The 16,160-nt window shown below is 36.9% G+C and overlaps 1 protein-coding gene across 2 annotated transcripts; it reads right to left on the minus strand.

Moving 5' to 3' along the window:
* Window positions 1–2,300: 2,300 nt before the first annotated feature.
* On the minus strand, window positions 2,301–12,527 carry LOC105058102 (GDP-mannose transporter GONST3). Of its 2 annotated transcripts, none has more exons than XM_010940897.4 (3): window positions 12,350–12,527; window positions 9,574–9,889; window positions 2,301–3,702 (listed from the first exon to the last, which is right to left on the minus strand). In XM_010940897.4, the coding sequence occupies exon 3, from the start codon at window positions 3,700–3,702 to the stop codon at window positions 2,569–2,571; it is 1,134 nt and encodes a 377-aa protein (XP_010939199.1). In that variant the 5' UTR covers window positions 9,574–9,889; window positions 12,350–12,527; the 3' UTR covers window positions 2,301–2,568. The 2 variants fall into 2 exon arrangements, with proteins under 2 accessions (XP_010939199.1, XP_019710611.1); XM_019855052.3 differs by having other exon boundaries at window positions 12,373–12,519.
* Between the last annotated feature and the right edge of the window lie 3,633 nt (window positions 12,528–16,160).

The raw sequence follows: 16,160 nt of genomic DNA on the forward strand, positions 1-16,160 counted from the left end.
TTGAAATTTTTTGAGGTAGTCTCATCGAATCAGGATTTCTATCTCATCCTTTTGTTGAATGCACTGTTTGGTATCATGATCATGACATGATGGAACCGATAGTACTTCTTCTTGTTGTGGCTCCTTGGTGGCACTTTCATCAGTGGGGGGTGGCAAAGGTACTCCTCTCTCTCAATCTCCATTAGGATCTATGCATGGAGAGCAGAGAGAGTAGAATAGAAATCATACTTACTGTCGTAATTATTTGGCCTTGGACTTCATCGGTGGGGTGAAGCTCCCTTGTTGGTTGTTGGCCAATTTGGTTCGATCGGAGCTCCATTTTTTTTTATTTTTTTTCTGATATTTTTCTTCTGTTTGATATCGGTCAGTAGCACCTTCATCTATGCGAATGTATTTGTATGCGTACTCCAGAAGTTCAAAATAAGTCTGAGAAAAAGTTTTATCTAGGAAGTAAGTAAATCTGGATCCTCTCAGACCTCTTTTCACGATCGAGATGGTCATATCTTGACTGAGGTCCCTGACCTCAAGTGTGGCAGCATTAAAACGTACCATAAAGTCTCTCAGTGTCTCTCCTTTACCTTGCTTGATGAAGAAAAGACTGTCGGATGTTCACAGAACCTTTCGACTAGTGCTGAAGTGGGCTACGAACGAATGTTCAAGCTACTCAAAAGAATTTATGCTCTCCGATTGGAGTCCAGAATACCAGGCTCGAGCAGCCTTCCGAATGGTAGCCGGAAAGTCAATACATAAAAGGGCATCAGTTGCCCCCTAGATCATCATGAGAGTCTTATAACTCTCTAGATGATCAATTGGATCGGTGGAGCCATCATATGGCTCCACCTGTGGCATCTTGAATCGAAATGGGATCGGCTCATTCAAGATACGTCGAAAGAGAGGTTGAGCAATGTAGAAGCCAAGGTCATTGGAGGATCCTTGGCCATCCACTTGGAGTTGGGAAAATTGATGGTCGATCTCTTTAAATTTGCACTCGTAGTCATCGAATGGTTGTTGTTGGGAGAACCCAGGGGTAGAGTCCCCTGAAGAACTTGAGGATTGGGAAGTCGAAGGTGAATGCGGCTTCTTTCCCTTCTTGATACTATGTGCACATGAAGAAGAAGGAGATCATCGTGAATGGTAGGCGGCACGGTGAGAGTGTAGAGAAAGTGGTGGCTCAACTCAATGAGAATGTCGAGAGAGTCGTCGTTCTGGGGACGAAGAAAGAGATCTTTGCAGAGCATGGCGACTGTGCCTGGATGGCACTGTATGCGCCGCTAGCTCCTCTGCTGCCGGTTGCTGTATCTGTTGCCGTTGGAAACTATGTACTGCCTTCATTAATATTTTTATTTGCTATATTAAAACAGCAATTTGGACGTTCGTAGTGATAACAAGACGCAAAGAACTGAGTTCTGCCATTAGAGGTAGAGGAAGGAGATCTTTTCGATGGAAAGATTGCCTGGCGGAGCCAGTAAAGTTATTTTGAGCTCTTGTTTTTGCCATAATTTTTTTGTTTCACTAGCCCTTGTCCTCCTTCCTGGCATGCCAATCTGTTGCGGCCAATCTTTTGTTGCGCCTAACTCCAGCGAAGAGCAATCTGCAAAAGAAGTTCACAGACCGAAATTATGTTCGACGGAAATCCTCCGATGCTTAAGTCAGTGGGGAGTGGTAAACAGTAGATAGAATATTCAAAGTGACAGAGTGTTAGCCCAAAAGTATCTTATCCAAATTGTTCATTTATCTTCTTTTTATAGATAATCTGCTGGTAATCATTTGTAACGGTTAGACACGTGAATCTCGTTTATTTCGACACTATATGATCGTGAGATAGACAATTAAAGCCCTCTGATGATCATAATATGTAGCCGTTATGCACTTTCTACACTGACGATTTCTGATATACCGACTGTATATCGATAATCTTATCGTACCGATTATATATCGATATATATGGTACATCGATTGATCGTCAATTGATTATTTTGACATACCGATTATCCTGATCAACTTGGTTCCAAAAAAAAATTGATCGAAAATCTCCATCTATATATCGATGCAACCGACTGATAGTTGAAGATTCCATTTGTTCCATCAATTGAAAATCGGGTTCACCGTCTATGAATCAAAGGGAGGTAGATTCAATTGCCCCAACACATCCCATAAATATATAACATATACATTCCTGCATCACCTTTGGAGTTCTTGCAAGACATTATTTTGTCTATATTCATCATCCACAGAAATATTTGTTTCTAGCAGGCAGAATAACTGGCTCTTGTCTATAAATTGACAAAGCCCCCTAATAATGATGAAAAAAAATAATAGCTGAGGATAATCTTCATGTTCCAAAATAACCACATTTAACAATAAGAGGGGTATGCATACATTTGTCTCCCCCCAAACATGTTTTTTGATAATTCCATCTTTTACTTACATAAATTTCAAAGGTCATGATTTTCCCCACATTAGACATGTATCCTGTGTCACTCTTACGAGTGCAGATTATAAAGAATACTGGAATGGATGATTGGTAATGAATTGTGCCCTCAAAGGACCGCAAGTTAATTGCAAGAATCATTTTGGGTGTTCTGAAACAAGATGTATTTTTTCAGTTGAATCAGTTTCTATATTCTGCATTTCTAGCAACTGCTGCTGCTCCTCATCACTGATTTGGGACTTCGTTTCATTTTTAGTCGCCTTAGGCTTGGCCGTGGACTGCTGGTAGAGTACACCTCCAAACATGCATATCAACAGACCGATTGTTCCTACCAGGGTGGAATGCTTATCCCATATGACCAAATTTATCACCACAGTCAGAAGCTTGTTCACTATTCCAAGCACTGTGAAGCCTGTCGCTGAGATTGCCCGTCTGCAAGAGAACCCAAAGAAGGAAATGGACAAACCAAACAAGCATGATAGGGCCACAGGCAAAACCACGTCAAATGAATACCAGTCAGATTCATCAGAGATCTCATGTTTTATCTTCTTCAGCTCTCCCATTATAAGCAGCTCCAGGGGAAACAGCACCAGTGCTTCCAGATTGTTGTAGAGCACCAGGCCCCATGTGTTGAGGCCGATGGTCATGACGACATGCTTAATGTACACGAAATCTATTGTCATGCTTGCAAGATAAGCCAAAGCCCAACTGTAGGCGGTCACAGTGAATTGGTAATCTGTCAGGACATAGATCACACTACCTCCAAAGATAGTGACAAGTGAAATCCATGTCTGATGCGTAGGCCATGGCTGCTTCAGGTAGAGTGTCTCTCCAATGGCTACAAATATGGGAACAGCAGATCGGAACACAATGAAAGTATCGACATTGGCATGGAGGAGTAATTCGCTATTTGTGAAGAGAGAGAGATAGAAGATGATAGCAGCAGGCAAGAACTTCCACATGGTCTTGAGATCAATGGGGTCATGCTCCACAAGTTTCAGCCATCCACAAATTAGAACTCCAAATGCACTAGTGAAATATTGCAAGGCAGTCAAAGCACCTGGGTATGGAAATTTCATGATTGCCCATTTGTTGATTATGGAAAGGAGTGATGCCGATAAGCAGTAGCCAGCAGCTAGCCCATATGCTGATGCTTGCTGTGCTAAATTCACTAGAGTGTCATTCCAGGTCACCTCATTTTTTGATGTGGAAGAAACTTCACCTGTACCACTTGAAGAAGTGTCCTTCAGAGTCCCAGCATCATTAGACATCTGCAAGACAACAGAGGTAGCTCAACTTCAAACCCGAACAGATAATAAAACAAAAGTGAACAAATTAACACAAACCAAAAGGAACTCTAAATTTTCTAGGTGCTGGGCTTCATTATAGAAAAACTTAACATTAAAGTAGATTTATTACTAATATATTGGATAAGTAGAAGCATAATTATATTGCATGTCAGCCCAAATAATTAATAGTGTACGGTATAAGGTTCTTTTCTTTTGGGTGCTGATGTTGCCGTGATCAGACATGAGTTGAATGTTGCATGTTGGATGCCTTGAAGCATAGGCAGTCTGCACAAACCTGGGTTGAGCTAAAACTTATGGCCAAATAAAACCAGTTCCCCAGTAAAACCATTTCTGTTTCTGAAATATAAATACCTCTAAGGAAATGCATAACCATGTAGAGTCACAGAAAAGGTGTCTTCATGGTCATGGTTGGTGGAATTGACTGTAATAGAAATGTCATATTGGTGAGTGACTAGTATCCCATCTATCCTTCATAATGCTGAACATGAAAGTAATTAAAAATTTAAGGAAAATGGCAAACCAAACAGAGGCCTAATGAATTTATCACAATGCATCAATAAACATGCCCAGTATGTCAGTCCCCTACCTTCATAGATCATTATGAGAGGATCAGGAAGACTTAAAAGTGTTTCCTCACAATAACATAGATTACCTAAAGGTAATTATCAAGCTGCATCTCTATCCAAGCCCTCAAGTAGTCCATGGAACAACCAGCTTCACCATTGCCGGCTGATGACCAGTGGACAAAGCATCCCAGATTAAACAAGTTTTGATGCAATAATTTGTCTTTCTGATTTTCTTTTTTTTTTAAAAAATATATATATATACTTTTCTCCTTCCAGAGCAACAACTACAGCTATTCTAATATAAGCACCTGATTTCTTGCCAATAAACCCAAAGCAGGAGAGGTTATCCGTCTATTTATAAAGACATTTCATTACTATTCTCCTCTCTGCATTTAAGTATGAAACAACTGAAAGATGGCATCATTTGTTTGGGATCCTCTATAGGAAGAATGCTCAAACTCCTATCAGAGACTCCTGTCAAATGTGTTACAGACAGTAAGGCTACAAGCATTCAGATGGAAATATAAAAATTAGTTGGACACAGATATCCTGATTCCTGACCAATTGAAGACCAACTTCCTGACCTTGGAGGAAAACACTTACTTTGGAAGAGCTAATACAATACCAAACTCCTTAATTTTTTATCTCTGGAATTCCAAATCAAAAATATGCCAAGTGAAGCTCCTTAAATAAATCCAATTTGCAGAACAGTTTTACCAAAAAGGCTCTAACAAAGGTCGACAAGTCATGATTTGAGGGCCAATCAACTCAAGTAACCATGACTAGAAAATATTCTACTTCCATTCCTGATGGAAAAATCATCTTATCTTAAGCATATTCCTTGTTGGCTTATATGCTCTAATAGCAGAACTATGGGATGATGCAGGAGCATCTTTTGGGTCCATAAAGCAGTCAACAAAAGTCCAACAATCTAAGCTTCTTTTGTAATTTTATTTGATTCAAAAATTGTTTAGGCTTGATTTATGTATTTTGTTCTTTCATTAATTGATGTGTTTTAGATCGGGAAATATCTAGAAGTTACTATTCATGTCACTGTAGCATAAACAGTATACACTACAGCAAATGTGGTCTTTAAAGAGTCTACTAAAAGGTCGACTAGGTGGTTAATTAGTGAGATTTTTGAGGAATTTCTTTCTTTATTTTTAAGAGTACCTGATGACTCCAACTAGGAAATTTCTAGGGGTTTTGTTGAGCCTATAAAGAGTATGGAAAGGGTCTGTTGCAAGGTGGTGGGTGCTGAAAAGTTTTTATGAAGTAAATAAGGCTGTAAAATGTCTGTTTCCCCTCTCTTTCCTGCATCTCTTTCATTCTTTCTTATCCTCTCTTCTTTCTCTGCTAATTCTCTGCTCTCTATATTATTTTCTGTCAACTGCTTGCCACTATTACTTATAAGATTATCAACAGATTTCAGTTCCTTTTAGGTATCTTTCTAGTATCGAATCACTGCATTGAAATACACGCTAGTTTCAATATCGATAGAGATTTCAATACTTGTTCTCTATTAGTTGATTGCTCGTGTCTGAAAGTTATAGCTGCCTGTCTAAATATGTGCACATTATTTAAATTGCTGAAATCTGATTATAACTTTATAGTGAACCATTCAATTAAATCTTGAAAACCCTAAATATTAATTTCACTTACTCTTCTTCACAAATAAAACCCTAGAGTAGGGTTATCTGATCCCTCCTTCACCTAGAAAATGGATATTAGTTCTCTGCTCTCCTGTTCTCACGACTTGGATAGCAAGCAATAATGCCACTTTAAACCCTAGAGGGTCCTCTCACGCAATAGTACAGGCCATACAATTTGGTCCTGTGTCACAGGACCATCATAGAGCACATCCAACTAACAGGCTTCTTTCCAAGCCTGCTTTAAACAACCCTCCCCCATAGACTATCTTGGTTACTTCCATATATAGTAAAAATAGCAAGACACATGACCAGCTTGAAGTCAATGAACACTAACTCTTCTATGGCATCAGTGTTATCCAAGATTGAAAGTTTCAGCCAAGACTGATCCGAAACTGATTGAAATTTTCCATTTCGAATAGTTTCAGCTAGTTTTGGCCAGTCTCATTCAGTTTTGGTTATTTTTGTTGGGAATAGGGATAACAAGTAAATATGTTCAGTGTTTTCTAAAGTTCATCAATATAATTCGATCACACATATAACTAGGGCTCTAATGATCTCATGCATTATTTTCATCTAAGTTTTGTCATTACAGCGGGTTAGACGGATCTATCTCTAAGTCATAAAAAACACTGCAATATGTCTTGGAGCTTTTATTATTTTGGAAAGCAATATATAATTGAATTTTTACTCTTGTTTTCTTAGTTCATACTTGATTGAGTGATATTTAATATTTTAGTTAATAATAAATACATTCACATAAAATTTTTAATACTATAAGCTTTGATACAAATTACTTTTCAGCTGGAAACTACACAAACTATTAACCCTGGATAACTTAACCATAGTTATTAAACCCGGACCAACTAGTCTAGATGAGAACCTAGAAAACTGGACCCTAGGCCAGACTGGTTTCCCCAAAAGACCAGAAGTGCAATCGATCCAGATAAAACCCACCGAACCCAGCAGTTTTATGGCAAAACCAATGACTTGGCTGGCTCTTTTGAAATCATCCATTTTTTTTGATTAAGCAAATGACCAAAATTTCTGCAATTCCAAATGCATATCTATTTTAAAAGTGCGGTTGTTTTGATCTTTTGATATTAATAAAAACTATATTCACAAAATCCTAAATTACCCCGTCTCTACCCCAAGCCCCTTCTTCCTCTCTCCACTGAGATCCATACTAGTTCAACAAGCCCATGTCCAATGCCAATTGTCTGCTCTCCTTTCTCTCCAACCATTGAACGCCACTGGTTCGGCAATGGTGATAAACACCCAAGGACCCCAACCCTATCTCCTCCTCCCTCTCCTTCTTGACCTCCCTTGTGGCTTGCCACAATGCCTACCAATTGGCCAGCTGCCTCCCTACCTCCCTCAAAGCTTCCCTATTATAACCCCTCTATCTAGCCCCCATAAGTACTGCCACTGCGCTCGATGGCCAGCCGCCTCTCTCTCTCTCTCTCTCCATCCATCCCCCTTTGCTCTAACATAGATGAGGAAAACATGATGCTAAATGTTTTCATGATCTTTTTTAATTCTCTCCATCCATCCTTATTTTCATCTACTCAAGGTTTGCTGTCTCGGCACCAGACCCCAACTAGTATCATCCTTTTATAGTGTCGGCATGTGGTACAGACCGGTATAACAGTGTCGGTATGGTATAGTGTACCAGTATGGTATGCCCCTTATCGGATGGTATGGGGTGGTATGGCAAACACTGCATCTACTCCTATTAAGCAAAAAAAAAGATGAGGGGGTGTGAGCTTCTCAAAAGAACTTATTCAAAAGTAAAATCAATTAGATGAATCTGATGATCTCAATGCAAACGAGAATTGAGAACTAAAAGGGGGAGATGCTTTGGTAGAATGGATGTTGTATGATCCCGAGATGCTTTGGTGGAATGGATGTTGTATGATCCCGAGAATGATCAAATTTTCTAGCAAGAGATAAAGTTGGGGTGAAAATTTGGTATGAATAGATCAGAAGTCAAGTGTTATAGTCCCTTGACACCACATGCACCTAACCATATGTTTATGACATATATTTCAATTCTGAATTTTGAAGTCTATTCATCTTATACTGGAATTCTCGTTATAATTTTCTTAAACAAGTACATGATCCATGGATTATTGTGAAAAATAAATTATCCAAACATTAAGTACTTAAGCATAAAATTATCTATGATTATTCATATTTATATATAATATCTAATTATTATATAATTTTTAATTTTTAAAATTGTTTTAATATTAACCCCATATACCAAGTGGATTGAAACTGAAACAGAATTTTTAAAACCTTGGTGTCACAACGTCATGCTTTGCCCTTTGTGGCAATATGTAAAACAATTTTCTATGCAAGTCCGGCATCAACTTTCTGGAACATGGACATGAAAAGAAGTAGATTGGCAGGAAAGTTCTTCCTTGATACTGAGTGGACTAGGGCCTCTGATACGATTCTCTCTTGATGGAAGTCTACACCTTAAATTCCTCTTCCTTAAATAAAAGAGTGAAGATATAAAAAGGCATTTTCCACAAGCTATGCAGAGAGCTGAACTGCATGCAGCTAAAAGCTTTCCATTAAACAGGAAGACAGTAAAAGTGACCAGTTCATGGTCCTAACAGCCTTCTATGCCCTTTGCTTAGCACCTCTGGAATTTGAAAAACTTCATGAAATTTATGAAGAATGAATAATACTTGTTATGAAGTAAATCTAGTTCTGCAATTCACATAGAAACATCAATAAATAAAAATTAATCAAGAACAATAGCAAAATGATGCCTAAAAACATCACAGAGAGAAGATAATGCTTGTATTTGAAATTTACTCAGAGCCTTTACCAATTAGCTGACTATTAAATATATTGGCATTGGCCATGCATTAATATGTAAGCACAAACCATTGTAGCCAAAGAACAAGTTAAAAGTTGCAGGTTGATATTTATGTGCCGAAACTGGATACATAGATATTATAGAGACAGCAAGTTAAAAAACGAGAAGAAAATTTGGAAAGCACAACATGTTAAAAGTACATCGACTCAATAATTAGTACATGCATACAAACATAAAATCAAAATAATGAGGTAGCAGGAGAGAAATAACTAGAACTTAAAGAGGAAAAGATCTATGTGAAACAGGTGGAAAATTTAAGAAAATAAGAGCTACATACAGATATAAAAAAACTACATACATCTGTGGCAGTCTGATATATAAAATAGAAGAAAAGAAATTTCCAGCGTAAAAGGATAGATATGAAGGACTTAAGTGTTGCTGTCACACCACATGAAGTGCCATACTGACACATTTCAAATGCAAATTTTAAAAATAAAAAAAACAAAAAAAGGATCATGATCCCCTTTAGTTCAGTACCAAGCAGTATCAGGATGAATTGATCTGTGTGGAACCAACATGGTTCAATGCAAGAGTCACAGTTTCATACAGGGCGATACCCTGAACCACATACAAGTCCGCCCCATGCCAGCACCAGCCTGTTGCATTTCAGCATCGCCGGCATGGAATTGCAATTCAGTCCAGGTGAGAAAGTATAAATGACAATATTCCTTCCATTTACACTTAAGCAGTCCTCAAACATGGGTTTAATTAGTTCAGATCATACCTTTAAACAAAAGCCTTCTTCTAGAGTGAAGACCGTCTGCTGTCTCTACGGCAGTTCAACCAAGGTAGATAATGTATGTTTGTAAAGTAGAAACAATATCATTTTCTTAAACAATGGCGGTGCTATGGGATTTGCCTTGAAGGCAAATCACATATCATCCCTATCAGGGCCATTTCTCTTTTACAGGAAAACAACAAAAACTCTAATTACTCCGATGACTAGCAGACTTTCGAGCTGGAAAAGTGCATGGCAGAGCAGAGTCGCCAAGCTATTTAGAGAATAAGTAGAAGAACATAGAGCTCCTCCATAAAGAAATCTGCAAAACCAATAGAGCACATCAGTATCAACACAAATATGTACAAGCAAGCAGATATCAAAAATTTTGAAACAGAGTTTTCTCAAATACATCACACTGTTCCATATGCATTACATTATTTTATAAGAAAACTGCTAGCAATCCCACGACAAATATACATATACACTACACAATAAATATCCGCATGTAAATAGGTTATATTTTGAGCAGTAAGGTACAATATGTATGAATCTATCAGAAATTGAAGACAGGAGGACATGCCTGATACACACAGTATTTCAAAGAATGTGTTGTCTGATATCTTTAAGCTTTTGTACTCATTTTAACATTCTACTTCACATTAATTGTCTGCATGAAGCCACATAATGAGTACCTTGAATATGTCACTGTTTTAGTACACAGCCATCTATGAAGTGAATATGTGACAGTGTCATATGTGCAATAGCTGGTAAGCTACAAACTGTTTGGATTACTTAGCTAGGTCTAATCACAAGCATCGAAGCAGCCCTTTCTTTGACCTTAGCCTTGGAAAGCCTCATTCTATTTCATGCAAAGAGAATAACAATCAAGCAAAAGTTTTCCATGCAGATTATTTTGATGCTAATGACATCTGTTAGTCAATGCATCTCCTTGTCAAGTTTCTAGTGAAAAATAAGTTTCCAATAGTCCCCACTTTATCATGTTTTCCTCCTCTTCAGCTTGATCATCTTTGATATGGCAACTGGAAGGGCATCTAATTAAAGAGCATGCATTTTACTTGTTCTAACTATGATATCAATACTTTCAGGCATGAAAACTTTTTGCTCGTATAAAAGATGTAGCAGTGTTTGAATATGTGCAGTGCATCCATTGTGAGTCCTTATTTCTTATGAAATAACTCATGCTATCTGAAAATACGTATGGTGTTTGTTAGGCAAAAGAAGTATCCAGTGTCAATAGACCCAATAGTACAATTCTCAAATAGTAGTATCCGACAAGGTTTTAAATCCGATGGGATGAGGGTATCTCGGTTTCTCTATGGAAGAGGATGTCCCGCTATCCTACCCTCTCTCAACTGCAATCCCAATCGATATCCTCTATCTTTCTCCCCTTCTTCTTTCCTTTGTTTATTATTTTTTTTTTTTTCTTCTTTCCTTCCTTTCTTTCTTGTTATTCTACCTTCCGTTCTTTCCTTTCTTTATTTTTTCCCTTATCCTTTTCTTCTTTTTCTTTCCTTTCATTTTTTTCCTTTTCTTCATTTTTCCTTCCTTTCTTTACTCTTTCTTCTCCGCTCCTTGCATGGATGGGTTTCAGTCCTGACCCCATCTTGGTCCTCTTCTCATAGGAACCGGATAGGACAATCGGGGCTTAAAACCTTGGTATCTGATGAACACAATCTTTATGCTATCCATGATTACTTCATTAATATTATCTCTATGGAACTCAGTGCAGGTAACATGCTATATATCTTCTTTATAGCATTTTACCTTGTCTATATAGTTATTTTCCTGTCCTGAATTTATTTTCTCTAATCATTTTTATGATCCGGGAAGCCTGCATCACCGATAAAAATATCTTTTTTCCCTTTTGTTAACTCTTTCAAAGTTCAAAGATGCCAAACTGTCCCTCTCAACCATAGTATTTAGTATCTTGAGCTTACACTGTTTTTGCTAGACCATATTAATCATTGTATATAATTAATATACCGGCCATGTGCTTAGATCATATGCTGATGAGGCACTGCTACATATAAATAGGCCTAAAGTTGACCCTTCTTTTCCCTCTTCCTATTTCTTCACCCTATATGGTTATGGCATCTCAGTTGTGCTGAATAATTCGATCTTACTGAAAAGCCAAATATCGATGCATCTCATAAGTTGACCAGATTCCTGAAGTTGACCTCATTTTCAAACCAGATGCCTTTGCTTTTCTTTCTTCTATTCATGCTTGGAAGGCCGATAACATACATTTATTTTATAACGCTACCACAAGACAAAAAGTTCAATAACTAGTGCTTCTTTAGAAGGCAATACAAAATCATAGAAAAACAGCATTTTATGTTCAGTCATGTTTACTCAAGAAATTCAAAGAATATATAAAATCATCAATAAATGAACAAAAAAAATAATAATAGTAATCACATGACCTTAGCAGTAATAAGTTAATAAATAATGTCAAATAAAACAACTCAATTGCGTCACACATACCAAAGCTACCACCAAAATAGAAACTTTTAACCATTCACAACGAGTTTCGTTCCAAACCTAATTCAGTCCATTATCAAATCTTCTACTTTGGTAAAAGAAATTAGAACATAAAATCAAACAGTTTTCCACCTTAATAGCTCCAGAATGCCTTTGAAGATGGTATGTTACCATAAATTCCTCAGAACAAGCAAAAATCCAACCAAAAAACGAATTATTAACTCATGGAACCTAAACTAATCGAAGAACAAAAGGGATTAATGGAAGGAGAACTCACGGGAGAGCTGCATTGGAACCAACCTCTGGGGCTCCTTCAGAGTCCAAGACCAAGAGCCGATCTCCTCGATTCGAAGTGCCGCCGTTCGCCTTTATTGGATCGGGATTTTTTTTTTTCCTTTTTGGGTTACAATTAGATTGGAATTTTTTTTTATTAGATCGGGATTCGCGAGGAAAAGAGATGGAGAGCGAGTGCCGGACCCGCTATGGGGATCTTGAGGGTTTGAATTCGACACAACGACCTGATGGTTGGCGTTGAACAGCGAGTGCTGGTATTGGACCCGTTCATGCCGCCCATTGCGGGTCCCACCTGAGGATTCGGACACGTGACCATTGGTTGAGAGAATTGTATGTTAGTTCATGAAATAGAAAAGAATACGGGATCGAAATCGGTGTTGAGATCTTGCCCCGAGCCGGGCGGTTAGCGCAAAGTCAGCTCCTGGTTGTCGCCCCAGTAGTTTTAGAATTGTCTTTACTTAGTTGGAAAACTCTATTTACTCCCAAAAAAATGACAATAATGATAATAACCATAACGATAACCATCTCCTCTACGGATTAAATTTTGTGTTAGTGGTTGAGGAGAAATAATGAGGATGAGGAGGTAAGGAATCAGAAGGGAGAGAAGATTAATATATATAGGGGGATGTTTGGTTCGTAATCAAAATTAGAAAGGGAATGAAAATCAGAATGGCTTGGAATCGGAATGGCCAAATCCCCTAAAACGTTTGATTCGTGATCGGAATCAGAATTGGAATCGGAATCGAAATGAAAATTTGAATTCATAGAGGAGAGTAAGGATTGAGTTCTATATAAATTGAGTCATTCCCATTCCACTCTGGAATCGGAATCGGAATGAGACTCCTTCCAACCAAACGGTTGGAATGAGAGTCATTCATTTCGATTCTGATTCCAGACCCTCACTCCCTCCAACCAAACACTTTCATAGATTCTTGATTTGAATGGATCAAGCTGGGACAATAAATATCTATATCTCTATTGATATCGGGTCTACACCTCTTCCATTCAAATCAATCCATGGATCAAACTTGATGATTAGCTTTTGTTTATTTGATGTGTAACCTAATATAACTTGCAAAGCTCAATCCCTTGTTGGTCCAATTTAACTTACATTTTAATGATTCATTTTAAGAATCAACTAAATAAATAGTAGTGAAAAGGAAAAGTAATGACTAAGATATTTGTCTAAGATTATGAGCCAATCTGCCCCTCATGATTCAAGTTGGGTTAAATCTCTAACCCAACTCGAGTCCCTAATGACTCGAAGTCAAAATATTTTTTGATTTGTAACCAACCGAACTAAGAAAAAGTCTCGAAGCAAACAAGGTGGAGTCGTTATATGTAGAATATGTTTTATAAAAATATCCACTTAGAAATATTTATTAGTGTTTCATGATTAATTATTCTAGTTCTAGATCCTTTCTATGCTGAGGTTGAATTGGAGAAGTCTAGCTCCATAATCAAAAGCATTTATGCATCAGGAGATTGTCATATTTGCATGACTCCATAGCATCATGTCTCATGTGTAGCATAAGGCTCATGCAAGAGAGAATGTCAAATCCTATAGAAACATTTGTGACTGCTGAATTCCATCTGTTCAATTCTACTGCAAATAGGAGAAGATTTAGCTCAACAATTTCATCTTATGATGGTATTTGACTGTATTAAAATTCAGAAGCAAACAATATTTGATGGAGAGTTGACTAGCCAAACTACAGAGCTAGCAGACTTCATATTTCATTTGACATGAGTGCTATCTGATTTTAGGGGAAACCATATTTGATAGACAGTCACATCCTATCGACTAATTATTCGTGATGTTCTTGACTAATTTTGACCAAAACATATCTTATTGAAGGTTGCGATCTTATCAGCAAGAACCAAGTTTTCACAAATTGAGACAAAGACTTTCATGCAAGTTGATAGATTCATCTATCTATTTTGTCGGTCCAATTCCTTAATCCCTGTTCTATTCTGGAACACAAAATTGGCTAGCAAGCACTGTGATCATGCATGCAGACATCTGAGTTGTTTGCATCATATGCAGTGGCTTATTTTAAGAACATTTTCCCCACCTTTGTTCCAATTTCCAGGAAGCCAATGACCAATCCAACATGCATAAGAGGGGTGAGTGGTTGGACAAGGATGCGTATCATTTCTAAAATCTGAGTATTGCAAACAAAAACTCCTTTTTACAATTAGAAAGAAATGTCATAATTCTAGATCTCTCACCTACGTTGTTCAATATTCTTGTTCTTAATAGATGCAGGATTTTTGTTACATTTTTTAAAGCAAAACAAGTGCACCAGCTAAGAAAACGGAGTACGGTTATCAGATGACATGACCAAATAGAAAAAGAATATCTATTGCAGAAGAAATTATAGCAATTTATGCTTTCTCTCTAAATACCATGGCAATTTATGCTTACTCCCAACATTCACGCTAAAGAGAAACTAGTTATGCACCATGGTGTAAAAAATTTGATATGGAGCTTGTTTCATTGATCCATATAATTATTATTTTTTAATATATATTTAATATTTATAATTTTATTTTTTTATTTAAAATTTTGAATGATAAAATTATTTTTATCTTTTGAAAAAAAATTATGACATTCTATATTCATATTATGATATTCTGTATCTAGAAAATCATAATTTTTACCCACAGAATGTCATAATATAATGCAGGATGTCATAATATGCACAGGATGTCATAATTTTTTCTAAAAAATAGAAATATTTTTATTATTCAAAATTTTCAAACAAAAAAAGTAAAGCTGCATGCATTAAATGTGCATTGGAAAGTGGTCGAATAAAAATGCCTCTTTTATATTATGACATCTTGAACCAAATTATGACTTCCTATGCGGCGAAGACATAATATACCATAGGATGTCATAATATACCACAGGATACTATAATTTTTTTACACAGAATGTCATAATATAATACAGGATATCATAATATGCCACATGATGTCATAATTTTTTTTCTAAAAGTAGAGATATTTTTATGATTCAAAATTTATAAATAAACAAAAAAAACTATGACATTAAATGCGTGTTGAAAAATGATGACTATACAGACTAATTGGACAAGACGATATACTCTATATTGAATTTTTTGCACCACTCGTGATGCACAAAAAATTTCCCATGTGCTAGCTAACAGAAAATGCAAACCAGCCTGGACAAACATGGCCCAGTAAATAAGCCCATAATCTATGTTGGTTTCGTCGATCCATCACAAGGTTGAGCCCAATCAGGTTCTCACCCATACCTTTAGACCTGGTTGCTTGACCCTGTTTGGGCCAGTTACGACACTTGTGCATTACTCTCCTTAGGAATTGTACATTTGTATTAAGGTAGGTTATGCTACAAAACAAAAATATCAGCAGCATGTTAGTAATTAGGGTGCATTTGGTAACTTTGAATTGTGAGTCGGAATGGATTGAAATGAAACTAGAATAATAATATTTCTCGATGCATTTGGTTTGTGATGGTAACTTAAATCGGAATAAAATTTGAATATTGTGAGAGAGTCGAGATTGGGTATTGGAGGATTGGAGTATTCTTATTTCATCCTAAAATTAGAATGAAAATGAGACCAAATGATTGAAATAAGAATCACTTATTTTTATTTTCATTCTAAAGTCCAACTCCTCTTGACTAAATTTGCCTTTAGTTTATGCAATATGAGGCTATCACGTGACATGATGGCTTGCTTTAGAAAAAACTAAAAAAAAAAAAAGTACTAGAAGCAATTGGACTGCTTTTTTTTTTTTTAGTTTCG

This window comes from Elaeis guineensis, chromosome 15 (assembly GCF_000442705.2).
Source record: "Elaeis guineensis isolate ETL-2024a chromosome 15, EG11, whole genome shotgun sequence".
Taxonomy (NCBI): Eukaryota; Viridiplantae; Streptophyta; class Magnoliopsida; order Arecales; family Arecaceae; genus Elaeis; species Elaeis guineensis.

Excerpts from the sequence above, each read along its gene's own strand:
- LOC105058102 (XM_010940897.4), bottom strand. The coding sequence starts at position 3,702 with ATGTCTAATGATGCTGGGACTCTGAAGGACACTTCTTCAAGTGGTACA.